At 41.5% G+C, this 20,679-nt stretch overlaps 1 protein-coding gene across 1 annotated transcript; it reads left to right on the top strand.

The window, feature by feature from the left end:
- The first annotated feature begins 1,755 nt into the window (after positions 1–1,755).
- On the top strand, positions 1,756–19,718 carry lingo4b (leucine rich repeat and Ig domain containing 4b). The gene is made up of 3 exons (XM_020498075.2): positions 1,756–2,104; positions 16,261–16,377; positions 16,506–19,718. Exon 3 carries the CDS (start codon positions 16,518–16,520, stop codon positions 18,351–18,353), a length of 1,836 nt encoding a protein of 611 aa, XP_020353664.1. The 5' UTR covers positions 1,756–2,104; positions 16,261–16,377; positions 16,506–16,517; the 3' UTR covers positions 18,354–19,718.
- The last annotated feature ends 961 nt before the right edge of the window (positions 19,719–20,679 follow it).

Genomic DNA, 20,679 nt, shown 5'->3' with positions numbered 1-20,679 from the left:
GCCAAGAGTGCCACTGTCCTCCCAAATCACTAATGGATGGCGCACCAGTTTCAGATACAGATAAATAAAAGGCTACTCACGATCACTACAGCAAATGTATCATACTGGTCATTAAAATGAATTAAGTGACTGTCAGCTACATTGTGTCGGCAAAGCAACCAACGCCAACTAATGCACCTCAGAGACAAAACAATGTAACAGAATGTAATGTGGAGAGCGTGGTACTCCTGTACAATCAAGACATAATGTATCTCTAATGCATTTTTTTTATATCAATCCCATTCTTTCTGAATGCTGGATATCGCAGGCAGGTCACCCATGATACAAGTCAGTATTCTGACGTCCATCCATGTCCAAGGATGTCAGGAGATGACGTGGAAACCAGCCACTAGGGGCAACAGTGAGCGATGTTACGTTCAAGCATCTGCCTCTAATTCCAAAAGTTGCATGTTTGAATCCAGTGATAGAAAGTCATTTTCTATATTTTTGTTTTAAGCCTATCCCAAACCTTAACCCTTACCTTAACCTATCTGAGTTCATGCCTAACCTGAAACATTACCTTAAACATTTGAAGCTGATGCATAAACTTAACCTTAAACACTTTGAAATTTGACATTTGAGAAACATGGATGAATGTCTAATTCTGACGTGAGAATGTGAGAGCTTGTAGGGATATCATCTGTTCAAAACTAACTTTGACAAGGCCTCGGGCAGTTTCTCCAAATTAACATGGCCATGTGTTGAGTGTTGTTAAACGCAATAACCTTCTGCACCTGCCTCAGTTTCAGACGCACTTTTCCTCTTGCTCCTCATCAGGAACATACCGGCTGGCAGATGCTCCATGTTATGCTCCATAGAGAGGAACCGCAAGGCTGCCCTGCTCCAATCAGAGAACACCAGGCAAACTGATGAGGATTCTTTAAAATGGAACGTGAGATAGAGACCAAATCTACCATTTACTAGCGGGAGCCAAGGCCCAACATCTAGACCATCTGGCATCTTTCTGAGAAACAGTCACAGTGTTAGATTAAAACAAAACCCAGAGTAGTTTGCCCGAATCCCACTGATGGGAAGTTCACAGGGCATTGTCAGGTTGGCCACACTTGATAAGGTGCTAGACATAATTATTCTTGAACACAAATCTCTTGTATAACCTAAAGGGAATACTTAATGTCAGGTTAGAATCAACCATACCAACATGCTTTTGTACCAATTAAAATGTCAAATAGTGTTTTGTGAGGATTATTGGGGCAAATCCACGAATGATTGCATGCATTTGTATGAACACTTTTGAGGCATGGACTCTCCAACCTAACACTGAAGGAGATGAATTTAGTCTGTGATTGCCCTATAGTTTTTTATTTCTATATATTTCTTTATTTTCTAACCAGCTGGTGTCTTGCCTAAGTCAAAAAATGTGGCTGACCAGAGTGCACATTTGCCCATCATTCCCAAATATTGGCCTACCTAGCGCGATAGTAATGTACTGTCCTGGATCATTTCCAGAACTCAATCAGTCTAGTGGATAAAATCACAAATCCTGTCAGAATGCTGAGAGCTCAGGGATTTCGCCACCATATTCGCGCATCAATGGTAGCCTACTATGAACCCGTTGTTGCACACTTGGCCGTTGCTCTCTGTCCTCATGGACAAGTGTTTCATTCATGTCGTTGACTGGTTCGTTGATTCACACCTATAGGCTACTTTCCTCCAGTTCGCTTGAGGTAATTGTGATATTTTTCTGTGGGATGCGATTGCGACTTGAGCAAGAGCATCACTACCACGCAGAAGAGCACGAGCAGGGGCAAGAAGGCGGGCTTTCAATAGCGTCAGAAGAGAATAAAGTAGTCGACCTAAATTCTTTTCCGTAGCGTAATTATCCTACTACTCCCCGAGGGTGGTGCAGTAATCAGAAGAAATTAATGAAGGAGGACGAATTAAATTTTGTGAGGTCTCAAGGCATATGTTTTAAAGTATTGTAAAACATGATAAATCAACCAGCAACCGAACGAAAAGCTTAGGCGAGAAGGAACCCGAACGTTTGGAGTTGTGGGTAAAATATGGAAATGTTGTACTATCAACGTTTCATTGAAGTCATTAGCTGGTGAGTTTTCGTTCATTGTATACCATTTTCAGTGTACATTTTAAATTGTGTAACCATAACCCTAATTGATTTTGAAATTGTGTTTTTATATGAGACATAGTTCATAAACTAGGCTACTGATTTACCAATCTGCATTGTAGGCTACTTGTCAATAATATGAACTAAGCACCTGTGGGCAACAATATTTTGTAACGTTACATATTGTGAATTACATCATACTTGTTTGTTTCTGGAAACTCAAGCAAGACAGTCGTCCAGGAGCAAACTTGTGTTGTCGCCGATTGATTTATGGGTCAGCCTAATTCAGACCCCATGTAATAGTTTTATGGTCAACGTGGGCTTCTGGACAGAGACCTGATCAAAGAGTTCTTGACATGGCTTTCGACTTTAATCCCACAATAAGTGCCAAAATGGTGACTGTCATTTCCATTTTGTTCCTTTGACACAACATTTGAACAGGTCCACAACCTAATATGGAAGGAACAAAAACACATAATATATATAAATATATAAAAATACAGTACCTGGGTTGGCTACGCTATATTGTCAAAGAAGCAAAGGCTAGACTACTTGATTTATTTTCAGATGTAAGTGTATGCATGATGCTAAGTTTTTCCGGTGGTGACCATTTAAAAAAAAACATTTAAAGCAATCCTGATTGAGCATGGTAAATGTTCTTGATGGATGAGCCAATCATAAGAATATCCATTAAAATGTATAATTAGATAACTAGACGTTTATGATATATTTTCAATTTCATAATTGATTTTCATCTGTAGCCTGATAAACTAAAATTAACATTTCAATTATAATTCATCAAGGGAGAGAGAAAGATACAATAATGTTATCCAGCCTGTAGATTTTTTTTCTTCTTTTTTTCCCCCCAGCCAGAGAGAAGGCGAATATCACAACAATGAAGTGCGACTGGCAAAGCTGAGTGCCAAAGAGTACGTTTTGGTGACTGGCCAAATAGGCACTTTAATCAGGAGGTGCTTTATGCACAGGAAGTATTTCAGTCTCCTTGTTAGGGGACTGATTTATCCTGACTTTTAATTATTAACGAGACCTGATCTGGGTCAAGCAAGAAAGTATTTTTCATCAGTGCCTTCTTTGTTTTGCTTGGTCATCGTTACCGAAGTGTAAAGCTAATATTTCGAATGTACTTGTTCTTCATTTCAAAGTTCTGTGAGGCAGGGCTGCTTATACAGTCCCAACAATCTAGGAATGGGAATCTATTTTGACGGGTTGCTCAGCTGCAACTTTTAGCTTCATCTGCAGCCCTTAATAGTAAGCTTAGCTAAAATGATTGGGGCAAGGTCACGCGGTAACGAAGTCACACTCCCACTATAAAAACGGCCATATCTTTTAAGATGTGTCATGGAGGAATATGGGAGTCATTAAATGCATACAATTAAGATGCATTATTTCGTTGCTGGGCAGCTGTGACTCATCAAGCACTAATCATTATTTTGCATTAAAGATATATTTGAACAATTACTTGTTAGTATTGCACTAACTAGTACGGCACTAAAAAATACATATCTATTTATAAATCTAATCGTTAAAGATGCAATACATAACATTTTGGGCGACCTGACCAAATTCACATAGAAATGTGGGTTATAGGTCTATCATTCTCATTGAAAGGAAGTCTAAGAAGCGGTAGATATGTTCTATGTGGGTTATTAAGTCATTAAGTTTAGTTTTTGCATCTTTTACTTTCAGTTTTGTATACCAGCTTCAAAGAGCTGAAAACACAATATTTTTGGTTACTGAAAATATATTTCACAGAGGTTTAGATGGTACAATAATTCTCTATCCATTGCTTGTTTTGTCACGTAAACTAAAATTATTTGAATTTTAGCAACCAGGAAATGGCAGAACGATTTCTGCATATAGCACCTTTAAGATGTGGCCCCAATTATAAAAAAAGATATGCCCATTTTTAAAGTGGGAGTGTGACCCCTCTACCCGCATGGCCTTGCCCTTTGAACCCGAAAGAATGCGCCACAGATCCCTGCACACTTTCATCCATTCTGCTCCAATTTGACTCTTATAGTCCAGGGGATTAACATCAAGGCAATTCCACAGTAAAATAATGGTGGTGAGACGACACTTTAATAGTATGCCAAACAAAAAACATTGATTTCAAAATTAAACAAACCATACAAGTCTATGCACAAGGACTACTTTTTATTTCCACAGAACATTAAAAAAAAATACATTTATTCAAAGAACAGTGCAGATGTAAAGTTTGGTAACAGAATGACAGTGAAATCTCCATCAGTGTTTTATGTTACCACGTTGTCCAAAAATGACTGAATTAAGATTCAAAGATGTCTGCAGAAATAATGGGGTGTCAGCTATGATATGCTGTATATACAGAAGTATGTAGACACCCCTTAAAATTAGTTGGATTTGGCTATTTCAGCCACACCCGTTGCTGATAGGTGTATAACATCGAGCACACAGCCATGCAATCTCCATAAACAAACATTGGCAGTAGAATGGCCTTACTGAAGAGCTCAGTGACTTTCAACGTGGCACCGTCATAGGATGCCACCTTTACAACAAGTCAGTTGGTCAAATTTCTGCCCTGCTAGAGCTACCCCGGTCTACTGTAAGTGCTTGTTTTGGGAAGTAGAAATGTCTAGGAGCAACAATGGTTCAGGTGCAAAGTGGTAGGCCACACAAGCTCTAAGAATGGGACCGCCAAGTGCTGAGGCGCATATCAAGTAAAAATCACCTGTCCTCAGTTGAAACCCACTACCGAGTTCCAAACTGCCCCTGAAAGCAACGTTAGCACAATAACTGTTTGCCGGAAGCTTCATGAAATGGGTTTCTATGGGCAAGCAGCTGCACACAAGCTTAAGATCACCATGCGCAATGCCAAGCGTTGCCTGGAGTGGTGTAAAGCTCGCCACCATTGGACTGTGGAGCAGTGGAAACGCGTTCTCTGGAGTGATGAATCACGCTTCACCATCTGCCAGTCCGACAGATGTATTTGGGTTTGGCGGATGCCAGGAGAATGCTACCTGCCCCAATGTATAGTTCCAACTGTAAAGTTTGGTGGAGGAGGAATAATGATCTGGGGCTGTTTTACATGTTTCGGGTTAGGCCCCTTAGTTCTAGTGAAGGGAAATCTTAACGCTACAGCATACAATTACATTTGAGATGCTTCTGTGCTTCCAACTTTGTGGCAACAGTTTGGGGAAGGCCCTTTCCTGTTTCAGCATGACAATGCCCCTGTGCACAAAGCGAGGTCCATACAGAAATGGTTTGTCTAGATCGGTTTTGAAGGACTTGACTGGCCTGCACAGAGCCGTGACATCAACCCCATCGAACACCTTTTGGATGAATTAGAACACAGCTTGTGATCCAGGCCTAGTCAGCCAACATCAGTTCCCGAACCTCAATGCTGTTGTGGCTGAATGGAAGCATGTCCCTGAAGGATCTAATGGAAAGCCTTCCCAGAAGAGGGGGACCAACTCCATATTAATGCCCATGATTTTGGAAAGAGATGTTCGACGGGCAGGTGTCCACATACTCTTGGTCATGTAGTGTATGGCACCTTGAGTTTAAAAATATATATACATTTTGGTTATTGAACTATAGTGAAGTGGATTAACACATGGTAACAGAATAATGGTAACAGAATGACATCATGGGTCCCTGATCGGTACTATAGACTGGTTAGCAGATCTCACAAAAACAATGCAAACACTTTAATGGGGCAGAAGGCAGTGTGTTGTTGTGATTCTGGATGGCCAGGTAGCTAGCAATAATGATAAGAAACTGCCATGAGGGGAGTTGTTTCAGCTAGTTGTATGTTGTTCTTGATACCATGTCTTGTTTTGAGGTGTTTTGACTGATTTCATGTCAATGCTAATATGGCAAAAATGTGCTAGCTAGCTAACCAACATCTGTAACGATGTATTTGAAGGACAAGTTCTCATTCTGCAAATGTATTTGTTTTCAATAAACATCAGAGATTAAATATATACTGAACAAAAATATAAACACAACATGCAACAATTTCAAAGAATTTAAGGAAATCAGTCAATTAAAATAAATTCATTAGGCCCTACCCTATGGATTTCACATGACTGGGAATACAGATATGCATCTGTTGGTCACAGCTACCTTAAAAAAAGATAGGGGTGTGGATCAGAAAACCAGTTAGTATCTGGTGTGAGCACCATTTGCCTCATGCAGCGCAACATCTCCTTCACATAGAGTTGATCAGGTTGTTGATTGTGGCCTGTTGTTCCACTCCTCTTCAATGGCTGTGCGAAGTTGCTGGCTATTGGTGGAAACTGGAACACGCTGTTGTAAATGCCGACCCAGAGCATCCCAAACATGCTCAATGGGTGACATGTCTGCTGAGTATGCAGGCCATGGAAGAACTGGGACATTTTCAGCTTCCAGGAATCGTGTACAGATACTTGCGACATGGGACAGTGCATTATCATGCTGAAACATGAGGTGATGGCTGCGGATGACTGGCATGACAATTGGCCTGAGGCTTGAAATGCAATCATTTTCATTGTCCGTAGCTTATGCCTGCCCATACCATAACCCCACCGCCATCATGGGGCACTCTATTCACAACGTTGACATCAGCAAACGGTTGTCAGGCTGGTTGGACGTACTTCCAAATTCTCAAAAATGATGTTGGAGGTGGCTTTTGGTAGAGAAATGAACATTCAGTTCTTTGGCAACAGCTTTGGTGGACATTCCTGCAGTCAGCATGCCAATTGCACGCTCCCTCAAAACACAATGTCACAGATGTCTCAGGTTGTGTGACAAAAACCGCACATTTTAAAGTGGCCTTTTATTGTCCCCAGCGCAATGTGCACCTGTGCTGTGGACAATGCTGTTTAATTAGCTTCTTGATTTGCCACACCGGTCAGGTGGATGGATTATGTTGGCAAAGGAGAAACTCTCACTAACAGGGATGTAAACAAATTTGTGCACAACATTTTATTTTCAGAGAAATATGATTTTGTGCGTATGAAACATTTCTGGGAACTTTTTTTATTTCAAATCAAATTTGTATTTGTCACATGCGCACACTGGCACACTGCCAAGCATGCCGTTCATTGACTACAGCTCAGCGTTCAACACCATAGTGCCCACGAAGCTCATCACTAAGCTAAGGACCCTGGGACTAAAAACCTCCTTCTACAACTGGATCCTGGACTTCCTGACGGGCTGCCCCCAGGTGGTAAAGGTAGGCAACAACACGTCTGCCACGCCGATCCTCAACACTGGGGCCCCTCAGGGGTGTGTACTTAGTCCCCTCCTGTACTCTCTGTTCACCCACGACTGCGTGGCCAAGCACGACTCCAACACCATCATTAAGTTTGCTGATGTCACAACAGTGGTTGGACTGATCACCGACAACGATGAGACAGCCTATAGGGAGGAGGTCAGAGACCTTGTAGTGTGGTGCCAGGACAACAACTTCTCCCTCAATGTGAGCAAGACAAAGGAGCTGATCGTGGACTACAGGAAAATGCAGGCTGAACAAGCCCCCATTAACATCGATGAGGCTGTAGTGGAGCGGGTCGAGAGTTTCAAGTTCCTTGGTGTCCACATCACCAACAAACTATCATGGTCCAAACAGCTACACCATCAAGAGCATCCTGACACGTTGCATCACCGTCTGGTATGGCAACTGCTAGGCATCTGACCATAAGACACTACAGAGGGTAGTGCGTAAGGCCCATTACATCACGGGGGCCAAGCTTCCTGCCATCCAGGACTTATATAATAGGCGGTGTCAGAGGAACGCCCCAAAAAATTGTCATAGACTATTTTCTCTGCGACCGCACAGCAAGCTGTACCGGAGCGCCAAGTCTAGGACCAAAAGGATCCTTAACAGCTTCTAGCCCCAAGCCATAAGACAGCTGAACAATTAATCAAATGGCCACTGGACTATTTACATTGACCCCCCCCCCCCCCCCCCCATTTGTTTTGTACACTGCTCCTACTCGCTGTTTATTGTCTATGCATAGTCACTTCACTCCTACCTCGACCTACCTGTACCCCCGTACATTACCCCCTTTATATGGCCTCATTATTGCTATTTTATTGTGTTACTTTTTATATATTTTTTTACTTTAGTTTATTTGGTAAATAATTTCTTAACTCTTCTTGAGCTGCACTGTTCACCTCTTAAGGATCACACCCTTCAATTTTTGCCTAAAATGACATACCCAAATCTAACTGCCTGTAGCTCAAGCATTGAAGCAAGGATATGCATATTCTTGATACCATTTGAAAGGAAACACTTTGAAGTTTGGAAATGTGAAAGGAATGTAAGAGAATATAACACATTAGAGCTGATTAAAGAAAGACTGATCCAATGAACTATTGCATTTCTGTTCAAAATGTTGTATCAAGGCTGCCCAAATGTGCCTAATAGGTGTGTTAATAACTTTAAAAGTTCCTAACTGTGCACTCTCCACAAACATGGTATTCTTTCACTGTAATAGCTACTGTAAATTGGACAGTGCATTTAGATTAACAAGAATTTAAGCTTTCTGCCAATATCAGATATGTCTATGTCCTGGGAAATGTTCTTGTTACTTACAATCTCATGCTAATCGCATTAGCCTACGTTAGCTCAACCGTCCCGTGGGGGACCCACCTATCCTGAAGAAGTTTTAATAAACTGCTATCTTATTTTTATGTTCAGTACATTTCAGTACAGTACATTAGAGTAAATTATATTGTACTCTACTCTAGTGTGCTCTACTGTACTGAACTCTACGGTACATTACTGTATTGCACTGACCTACTTTTCTGTACTGTACTATACTGTGATGGGCTGTACTGTACTGTGCTGTCCAAACTTGTGAAACAGACGTCTATGATTGGTTCAGATTTGGGCTGACCAAATTTCAACTACTTTTCATGGATGTCCGGTGTAGGTCAGTGCTCAGTGGGTGGGTGTCAGTAAGAGGTGGGTTATCCAGACTGTTTTCAAACTCTTGCTTTAACCACCACGTGACAGAAACAAAACAGTTATGAGCTGAACATAACAGTATGCCAGTGGAAGGGAGGACAGGATCAGGTGACCCAACTGTGGTTTCTGACTATGAATTCCCATTGTAGGCATTCAGTTGCAGTCAGCCTGTTACAGATATTCTGGTTATTCTTTTTTCACCGATTTGGTAACAGAATAATCACTTCATTTAATCACTTAATAAATAATGAACCAAATTGTTATCAGTAAAAACATGAACTAACTGGTTGGTCTACCTTTTACTTGTTACTTCTGTGAACTTTCATAATTTTTGTTTTTAAATATCTTAAAGATATGTGGGTTTTTGGTCACAGAATGACAAGATACTAGGCAATATTTCTTAAACTTACACAAGGCAAATCGTTTTTTTTTCTTCATGTATCCCCCTCTGTTTATGGAGGATAATGTATTATGTTCACACCAACTCTGTCCTGGGTTGACCGTTTCAAAGGATTGTTTCTGTCGTTCTCTTTTTTTTAATGCCATATCATTAGCCTCAAACAATACCCATTTGGAACGATTGTTGTTATGCATACATAATTAAAGTCACAATATGAATATTTAAATGGCAATACACTTGGGCTCATGTCAAACCAGCAAATTACTTATTTTCATCATTGCAGTGGTTATGAGAGAGGTGCTAAAGGACTAGGACTAATATTTACTCATGTTTTCATTCCACCTTTAAATTTGATTATGTTCAACTAAATTCCGTAGTGTTTCTGCATATCAGAGGACTTATTAAAATAATCAATGATGTAAACACAACATCACAGCATTATAATAAATCTTCATTGTTAACTTGCCAACCAATCTATTTGAGCAAAAAACCTGCATACTTACTCTGAGGTCACAAGGAAATGGACTCTGTGTCTCTGGAGCCTTTATTTGATGATGTATTATTTTAGACTCAACCGCGGTTATCACATTTATTGGATGAGAGAACAACCCCAGTATGTGCTGTACCCAGAGAGTACAGTATGTGAGTTTTATTACCATTCCACATGATTTGACCCACAGTATAGCTTTAGCACCACCATAGCAGGTTACCTTTATTGGAATCAATTTAGGATTGTGGATGGCTCTGATCAGATTAGCAAGCAGCCCGGTAAGTGTGCCAAAGGGAAAAAGCTCCACCTGTCCAGTGGTGTGTGTGTGGAGGATTATGTAGTTTAGTTGTTTTTCTGTGAAAAACACAACCTGTAACAAACTGTTGTGGCTCTCTTTCAAGAGGTTGATATCTTTGTCCTCTCAAAGCTGTTTTGGAATAGTGAAAGCAGAGAGGGTATGCTGAAAATGGAAGGACTTTCTAATGAAAGTGTAGCCTAAAGGAGACCTTGTAACAGAGGCCCAATGTAATCCACAAATGGTATAATTGGCCGCTGTTATTTATTCTTGGTATGTTCCCCATAGGCAGAACATTTCCTGACCGCTGAAGTCCACCTTCAGAAGAATCCAGCACCTTTTGATGAAGCGTGCTTGCTGGAACCCTTGTTTACCATCTATCTCCTCCTGTCAGACATTGTTCTTTCTCTCATTGTACCTCGATGGATTCAATCAGTCCATGCTATTAACTAAAACGACCTCATTTGGCATGTCACATCTGTGCTACACTGAAACCAATTAACTTTTCTAATTTATTTGTGCTATTATTAATTTTTCAGATAGTGCACTTTGTGTGAGCAGTGACTTAACTGACTGCCTTGATAAAGAATTATAATATAGTGCACCCTGCAACACAACGGAACAGTGTCTCTGGAACCAAATTTATTTAAGTGGGCTGTCACAGTGACCCACTTCTGCCTCTGCCTGTGAGACAGAGTGAGAGTGTAAATACAAAAATATTCAGAACACACACACACACACACACACACACACACACACAAAATGCATAACGCTTAACCCTAAGCATACCGACGCATAAACACACATTCCACCATACAAAGACCAAAAACTCCCCCAAACCCACAGACCTTTAAGTTGCAAATACACACAAAGCATTTGTATAAAACACATTTAATCCATATGAAACAAATGCAATCGCAAATGTGGGCATAGTGCCACACAGTTAATATAATCATATTTGTCACAGTTGCAAGCTTACAGTCAGACAAACATACTCTTCTTTATGGCTTCCCTACATGCAATATTATTGAGATATACCTTGTCTTTACAAAATGTTTTAAAGTGATTGAATCAGAAATGGCTCGCTTGACTTGAGGTTGTTTACGAGCCCTTTCTCCTTTTCCTGGCAGACCCAATGGAAAAAGAATCTGGCATTCTGAAGAGCACTGCTATTCTCTCCCCCTCAGCCTAGCAGCTGTTCTGCTCACAAACCTTTTAATACACGCTTGTAGAACTCTGGTGCATATCACAGGGGCTGGTACACTGTGGCAGGTGCCAGGAGCAATAAACAATGTCTTTCTAGCATATAAAAACATACAGATATACACACAGAGACACTTTCAACAGAGTGTAACACACACCTGGGCCCCCAGGTCTGTGCTGTTGTTTCATTTCAGCCATCTTAATTGGTCTAAGAATAGCACTTAGGCAAGTGTCAAAGTGTAGCCTGGCTTACATTATGCATTCTCTTTCTAACCCCATGGTGATATAGAGAGTGACCAATGTGGGGAGGGGAGGAAAAGTCTGCCAGTGAATGAAGATAAGACTGTTCTCGTGGCCCATCCAAAGCGGCCCCTAGCTAGACATCATGCACCGGTTCAATTGGGTCTTTTTGCCTATAATCTCTAAGTGTTCCTGCCAGTACTGATTGGGAAAAATATGTCTTGAGGTAGGAAAGACCAAAGGCTCTGGGAAATACTAGGCAGGCTGCAGAGCAGATGTCCCTTAAAAACAATGAATCACATAAAAAACAGATTAAACTTAGTTTGGGGTTGTTGTTTTGCTCTGTTTCTGCTGCGGGTCATGTCAAAATGAGAAGGAGGCTCTTGAGCCACAGTAATGGCGTCAGTAATGGGGATTCTGTAGCTAGGCACGCACTGCAAGGTCACTGTTTTGACACTCAGAATGTTCTGACATCTGTCCACAGTTTGATGTAACACGATGACAGCTGAGCGGACTTGATGAGTTTTGTGTGATGATGGGGGAGAGCTGAGTGGGAAAGTCCAAATGTTTGAAAGAATTAAGGAACAGTGGGGACCAACCCAAACACCAAACATGGTTTCTGGATCTGCCATGGGATTGTCTGAGTGGATGTTACATCAGGTTGGCTTTGATATTGTTTGCATTTGGCGTTGTGGTTGTCTGTTAGATAAGAGCTGGCCGCTGCACAGGTTTGGACGGCTGGGTTTTTGTGTTATGCAAAAGGTTTACGGCTGCATCATATCGGCCAATCAGGCAACAAAACAAACCCAATACCCTTACCACTCAGGACAGACTTCATTCAGCAGCTTCCTCAACAACAACTATTTCAATCGGAACAATAGTTGAAATTGAATACTATTTTTACCTGTTAGAATGTACTTAGCATAAATAAAGAGGAATATGATACCGTGTGACTGTGGAATCTAGATTCCTGATACTGTCTAATTTGACAGACTAGGTCATTTTTTATTTATTTTTTTATTTCACCTTTATTTAACCAGGTAGGCTAGTTGAGAACAAGTTCTCATTTGCAACTGCGACCTGGCCAAGATAAAGCATAGCAGTGTGAGCATACAACAAAGAGTTACACATGGAGTAAACAATTAACAAGTCAATAACACAGTAGAAAACAAAGGGGGGGTCTATATACAATGTGTGCAAAAGGCATGAGGAGGTAGGCAAATAATTACAATTTTGCAGAGTAACACTGGAGTGGTGAATGATCAGATGGTCATGTACAGGTAGAGATATTGGTGTGCAGAAGAGCAGAAAAGTAAATAAATAAAAACAGTATGGGGATGAGGTAGGTGAAAAGGGTGGGCTATTTACCAATAGAAGCTTGTTTGGAGGTTAGATAGCACAGTGTCCAAAGACGGGCCGAAAGTATATAGAATCGTGTCGTCTGCGTAGAGGTGGATCAGGGAATCGCCCGCAGCAAGAGCAACATCATTGATATACACAGAGAAAAGAGTCTCTTTGTGACCCCTAGGTCATGACCATTGACTGCAATCTAACTTCATGGTGTATGCATGGACACACAGTACCAGTCAAAAGTTTGGACGCACCTACTCATTCAAGGTTTTTTCTTTATTTTGTACTATTTGCTACATTGTAGAATAATAGTGAAGACATCAACACTATGAAATAACACATATGGAATCATGTAGTAACCAAAAACAAATAAAAATATATGATGTATTTGAGATTCTTCAAAGTAGACACCCTTTGCCTTGATGACAGCTTTGCACACTCTTGGCAGTCTCTCAACCAGCTTCACATGAAATGCTTTTCCAACAGTCTTGAAAGAGTTCCCATAAATGCTGAGCACTTGTTGCCTGCTTTTCCTTCATTCTGCAGTCCAACTCATCTCAAACCATCTCAATTGGGATTGAGGTTGGATGATTGTGGAGGCCAGGTCATCTGATGCACTGCTCAATCACTCGCCTTCTTGGTCAAATAGCCCTTACACAGCCTGGAGGTGTGTTTGGTCATTGTCCTGTTGAAAAACAAATGATAGTCCCACTAAGAGCAAACCAGATGGGATGGCGTATCACTGCAGAATGCTGTGGTAGCCATGCTGGTTAAGTGTGCCTTAATCTAAATAAATCACAGACAATGTCACCACCATCACACCTCCTCCATGCTTCATGGTGGGAACCACACATGCAGAGATCATCCATTCACCTACTCTTTGTCTCACAAAGACACAGCAGATTTTTTTGTTTAGATCAAGATGGGGCACAGTCATGGGCGTATGTTTCATTACCGTACCAATCCCTTTTAGCCTGCAACTTAGACTGAGGATATAAGGTGCAGAGTAAAAGTAGTAAAGGATGTATTATTTGGTAATCAATTAGTACTCAATTAGTGGTTGGAGCCAAAAATCTCAAATTTGGACTCAGACCAAAGGACAGATTTCCACCAGTCTAATGTCCATTACTCGTGTTTCTTGGCCCAAGCAAGTCTCTTCTTATTATTGGTGTCCTTTTTAGTAGTGGATTCTTTGCAGCAATTCAGCCATGAAGGTCTGATTCACGCAGTCTCCTTTGAACAGTTGATGTTTGGATGTGTTTGTTACTTGAACTCTGAAGCATTTATTTGGGCTTCAATTTCTGAGGCTGGTAACTTTAATGATCTTATCCTCTGCAGGAGAGTTAACTCTGGGTTTTCCTTTCCTGTGGCGGTCCTTATGAGAGCCAGTTTATCATAGCGCTTGATGGTTTTTGCAACTGCACTTGAATAAATGTTCTGCATTGACTGACCATGTCCTCATGTAATGATGGACTGTCGTTTCTCTTTGCCTATTTGAGCTGTTCTTGCCATAATATGGACTTGGTCTTTTACCAAATAGGGCTATCTTCTGTATACTACCCCTACCTTGTCACAACATAACTAATTGGTTCAAACGCATTAAAAAGGTAAGAAATTCCACAAATTACCTTTTAACCAGGCACACTTGTTAAATTAAATGCATTCCAGGTGGCTACCTGAGAGAATGCCAAGAGTGCGCAAAGCTGTCAAGGCATAGGGTGGCTACTTTGCATTATCTCAAATATAAAATAGGTTTTGATTTGTGCAACACTTTTTTTTGCTTACTACATGATTCCATATGTGTTATTTCATAGTTTTGATGTCTTCACTATTATTTAACAAGTACTTTTGGGTGTCGGAAAATGTAGTGAAACAAGGAATGTAGTGAAACAAAAGTATAAGTAGTCAAAAATATAAAAAGTAAAGTACAGATACCCCCAAAAACTACTTAAGTAGCACTGCTTTTAATGTGGTTGATTTCGATGTTGCCCTTTGGTGTTTGAGGTCTACTGTAGATCTACATGTAGTTGCAGTTACGACTAATGTTTTTGGCATTTGTGTCGGTGTAAGAGTTAGTGCTTTAGTCGTCATCAGGATTAAAACTTTTTAAAAGCATTCCCAAAATCTGATTTGTACCGTAGTTGAATCACAGATGTTGCTGAAATGTATGTCATATTATATTTTATATATTTGTACTTAAAAGAATAGTTAGAGATTTAGTCAATTAAGCCTTTTTTTCTACTTACCCAGAGTCAAATGAAAAAATCTATGTGTCTGTGTGCAGTTTAAAGGAAGTCAAAGGTAGTTTCTGGAGCTATTGCTTATTAGCGTTAGTGCAATGACTGAAAGTCTACAGTAGCTGCTAGCATTGTGTTCATGAGTTCATCTGACTCTGGGTAAATAGAAGGAAAAAAATCTTGAACTATCCCTTTTAATACAGTGTAGTGGAAAATGTTCCCTAATTTCTTGTCCTGCTTAATTAATTGAAGATTCGGCTGCACAGTACGACAAAATCTTTTTGTTTCTTGGGGTATGTATGATATGCCTCCATGGGAATGTTTGACTATTCCCTACTCAACCTTCTCAACTTGGTCCTGTATCGCTTACGTGTGCACATCTGCCTTCACATGTCACGTGTCACTGGCCCTTCCCCAGATAGCCTGCCTAATCCAGATGTCTGGCCAGGGGGCACAGCTCCCATCCAAACTGGCCTTCATCAGGGTTTTTAGAATCAGTAAGCATAGGTCTGGATGCACTAATGAGGATTTTTTTTGTGCAGATCAAGATGGGGGCACAGTCATGGGCGTATGTTTCATTACCGTACCACTACCTTTTAGCCTGCAGCTTAGACTGAGGATATAAGGTGCAGAGTACAAGTGGTAAAGGATCTATTATTTGGTAATCAATTAGTAGAGATGCTATCAGTATTAAACAGAGATGTAGGCCGATAGTAATTATGAAATCTGCTCTAAATAGTACCCTAATTATGCTCTGATGTTAATAATAATTTTTTATACATTTTTTATTCTCTTGATTCCACACTCAAATTCACCACTTTGTTAGGTTTATCTCAAAATGTTGGAAACTCATGCTTTGTCCATAAATCTAGCATTTGCAATCCACGATTTACAAATGCTACAAAGAATCATTGCTTATGTTTTTTTGGGAGGGGGAAGATTCATTCCTGTCTCTTTTGTCTCTCTAGGCCATTTGCAAGGACATGTTTTTTACAGAACATCATCTCTTATAGAAGACTTAACTCAAGTCTGATCCCAACTTGACCACCACTGGTTATGAAAACCTGCATCCTCATAGTAAATCGGTAAGTTCCTTAACAAGTACTAAAATATATTCATACCTTTGTTTTCATTTGTTATGGCATTGCAAGTAAGCATGACTGTTCTTTAGCTATCGGTTCATAACTTGTGCCCTTTTTGTTTCCCTTTTTAGGCAGGAGGCAAGATGTTTGTGGAGTCTGTTGTCCGATGGGGGGCATGGAGCATCTTGCTCCAGTGTGGATTATTGGGTGTGTCAGCAGGGGACTTCCCCTGGCCTTGCCCTGCCAGGTGTGTGTGTCGGCTTGAGACTTTAGATGTGAACTGCTCTGACAAACAGCTGACTTCTGTGTCTCAGGGCTTCGCTAGTGGCACCCAGCGCATTAACTTATCTCGTAACAAGCTGAAGACACTGGGTCGTCGCCAGTTCTTTGGATTGACCCAGCTAGAGGATCTGGACATTAGTGACAATGTCATCGCCATGATTGAAGTGGAGGCTTTCCAGGGCCTGCAGAACCTCAAGACCCTGTGCATTAGGAGCAACCGCCTCAAGATCATCTCTGTGGGGGTCTTCTCCGGACTGCCCAGCCTGCGCTTCCTGGACCTGAGTGAGAACGAGATCCTAGTCTTTCTGGACTACACCTTCCGTGAATTGGTGAGCCTGCACCAGCTGGAGGCTGGGGAGAATGACCTGGTGTTCATCTCCCAGCGGGCCTTTACCGGCCTGCAGAACCTGCAGGAGCTCAATCTGGACCGCAGCAACCTGACCTCCATCCCCACCGAGGCACTGTCCCAGCTCCAGAGCCTGACTCGGCTGCGCATGTTCCGCCTCACTATTTCGGCGCTGCCCAACAATGCCTTCCGCCACCTGCATCGACTGCGCAGCCTCGTCATCTCCCACTGGCCCTTGCTGGACACCCTGGCCAGCAACAGCCTGATTGGCCTCAACCTCACCTCGCTGGTCATCAGCAGCTGCAATCTTAGTGCTGTCCCATACCAGGTGCTGCGCCACCTGGTCTACCTTGGCTACTTGGACCTGTCCTACAACCCCATCACAGCCATCCAAGGTAACTTACTGGGGGACTTGTTGCGGCTGCAGGAACTGCACCTAGCTGGGGGCAACCTGCTCCGCATCGAGCCAGGGGCCTTCAGGGGGCTGGCTTACTTCCGTCTGCTCAACGTGACATCCAACCAGCTCAGCACGCTGGAGGAGAGTGCCTTCCACTCGGTGGGAAATCTGCAGGTCCTGCGGCTAGATGGGAACCCCCTGGCCTGTGACTGCCGACTGCTCTGGGTGGTCCGCCGGCGACAGCGCCTAAACTTTGACGGCCGCCAACCCACCTGCTCCACCCCGGACATGGTGCGAGAGCGGGAATTCCGGGACTTCTCAGAGAAAGAGCTTCCGAGACTGTTCACCTGCCGGCAGGCCCGAATTGTAGACCGCAGGTCCCAGGAGGTCAGGGTGGAGGAGGGCACTACGGTGCTCTTCTCTTGCAAGGCGGACGGTGACCCAATTCCCTCCTTTACCTGGTTGTCAGCCCAGCGGATTCCGCTCTCCACTACAGGGCGCATCAGGGTGTTGTCCAATGGGACTCTAGAGGTACGCTATGCCCAGGTTCAGGACAGCGGCACATACCGGTGCACAGCGGGCAACGCAGCTGGCAACGACAGCCTGTACGTCAGCCTCTATGTGAAGGGTTTCCCACGTAACCGCACCATGCCCTTTTTCACCGATGAAGGCTGGATAGAGTCCTCACACGCCCCTACTGCCAACTCCTCTGCCCAGGTGGCCAACCAGTACCCGTTTGATGCCAAGACACTGATCATCGCCACCACCATGGGCTTCCTGTCCTTCCTCAGCTCAGTGGCTATCTGCTTCGTCTTCATGTTCTTCTGGAGCCAGAGCAAGGGGCAAATCAAACACACAGCCACCATCGACTATGTGCCCCGTACCTCAATGGGTGTAGGAGGAGGAGGAGGGGGTGGAGGTGATGCTGGCAAGTTCACCATGAAGCTTATCTAAGGTTATGTGGGAGAGGACTTGGGACACATTGACTGTGTCACTCCCTGAGGGTGAAGGCTCTACAGGGACACAGGGACACTGCCTGCCTTCAGAAAGCTAGATCCTCAGTGCACCCTTAACATACTGAAATTATACATATCATCCTAAATATCTTGTAGAAGAAAATAATGAACAGTGGTTGTCTAGAAACTGGTTTATTTAAACTCTGTTGTCAATTTTTTTAAATGGTGTCAGTATTTATTCAACATTACAATTACAGTGCTACAAATCGAACATGATGATATGAAACATTATACATGTTCATGTGTATAAGGAATGCTCTTAAAGTGTCAACTTTCATTTCACTCATATCTGGTGTGCTTGGCGGATCTGATGTATAGTAAGTGTGGATATCATGTGTCAACTTGCCAATACAGGTCAAGCAAGAATTGCCCTCTGACCTGAGGATAACTATTTATGCTTATCCACATAGGATCCATTCAGAGACTGCATACTCACCATTTGCATAAGGCTCTATGAAACTATAATAATATGCAAACACATGACTGTAGTTATATAGTTATAATAGATGTATAGAATATTGTACTAGGCTATATTCAAATACGGTAGATAAATCAGTTTCACTGTACAGTAACATTTCATGGCTCACTTTTTGACTAGCCTCTAGTTTATGAGAATTCATGTTGTTTTGGGGACAGGAGTATTATTTAGTTATCAGAATTTGACAGTGTCCAGCGGGTGATGAAATTCTAATCTGTACATGAGAATGTATCCAATTCCATGTCATATTATAAACAATCTTTTAAGCTTTAAATCCTATTTCCATTTTATTTTTTACAACAAAGTAAGATAGTTCGAACACATCAAATACAGAGAATTCAAGATTATTTTTAGCAAGTCATTTTCTTTTTATACTGTATAATTTGGTAAGATATTGCAATCAGCAACAATGCTTCAATGATAATATAACTGTATAACATTCATGTAACCTCACACTGTTTATTTTTCCTGAATGTTAATCGATCACAGGGTATTGAAAATATGTGCCTGAGTAATCTCACTCGCCATTCAAGAAACAATGATGAACTGTAATGGCGAACAGTACCTTGTACAATGTCAAATGTAGGTCATGGACATTTCCATGCTCTAGGTTACTTTATGGCTGTATCTAGTCCTGTGGATTAGTGCTACTTAAATATGCCACTCTTCTTTCATGTACACTTGTTGTGTAGGTACACACAAACCAAAATTCCAATACAATGTAAATTATGTACACATCTATAGTTAAGTCTGTTGTTTTGCTATCTTATTTGTAAAATATAATCTTTTTGCATTTTGAAATGATTAAAAACCTATTTAACCTGCCTTATTGCCTTGGATTGATTCAGCAATATCCCATAGCCTTTCATGAAATGACAAAAAAACTATTCAGTCTGCTACAACATACAAATCTCAGTGGTTCTGAGTTGGGCTCTATTTTAAATGACTATACAGTACATTGTTAAATAATTGCTATGAGAGAGAGACATCCTTCCCTACATAAGACACAGTACGTTATTGATCTCAATGTTTTGACTCAGTTGTCTGACCATTTCAATCGATTAGAGCAGAGAAAATAAACAGATTTGTTTCATCGCCTCAGCGCAAACGCAGATGGTTATTTGATAGAGCTGTGTTTGTCTGTTACCCTTCCTTGTTAGTCTTAATTTTATGATGGGAAAGGGGGAAATAGTAAATTAGAGTTTTGCTGTATATTGTCTCATTAGTTCAGTTGAAGGTGACAGGATGAAGGTCAACCTCAGGAGATCCACTGACAATTTCCCGTCCAGACAGATATGAAGCCCACCAGCTCTAAGTGGATTCTGTGGAAAGCAAATCATTTTCTCTCTCTTGCCCTTGCCCAGAATAATCTAGAAAAAATGATAATCACGTGCATGAGCAGAGATTTAAACCCTTTTGGATTACCTCTGCATGTCTCAATCTGTTATATAGGTCTATCTGGTGGCTGCTAACCCAAGGCCTGGCCTGTCATATTATCTGTTTTAATGCAACTATTTCCTCTCATGGAATGGAATCCAAAGGTTTTACTGTAGCGTCATAATCCAATGCTCCCTATGTTAAAGACAGCGAGGACAGGAAATCATTATTTTTTGTAGGTATAAATCTATTTAGGTTTACAACAGGCACCCAAAGAAAAATATACTCTCAAGTAGGTCTCATGGTTTACAGTACAGGTCTACAGTATTATTGCACCTCTACACAGATATACCCACAAGAGAAAGAACGTGTCAGGTGACTGAGTTCTAACATGGTTAACACCTTTAAT

Source organism: Oncorhynchus kisutch, linkage group LG13, assembly GCF_002021735.2.
Source record: "Oncorhynchus kisutch isolate 150728-3 linkage group LG13, Okis_V2, whole genome shotgun sequence".
NCBI lineage: Eukaryota > Metazoa > Chordata > Actinopteri > Salmoniformes > Salmonidae > Oncorhynchus > Oncorhynchus kisutch.
This window is presented reverse-complemented; position numbering and strand designations above follow the sequence as displayed.

Excerpts from the sequence above, each read along its gene's own strand:
- lingo4b (XM_020498075.2), top strand. The coding sequence starts at position 16,518 with ATGTTTGTGGAGTCTGTTGTCCGATGGGGGGCATGGAGCATCTTGCTC.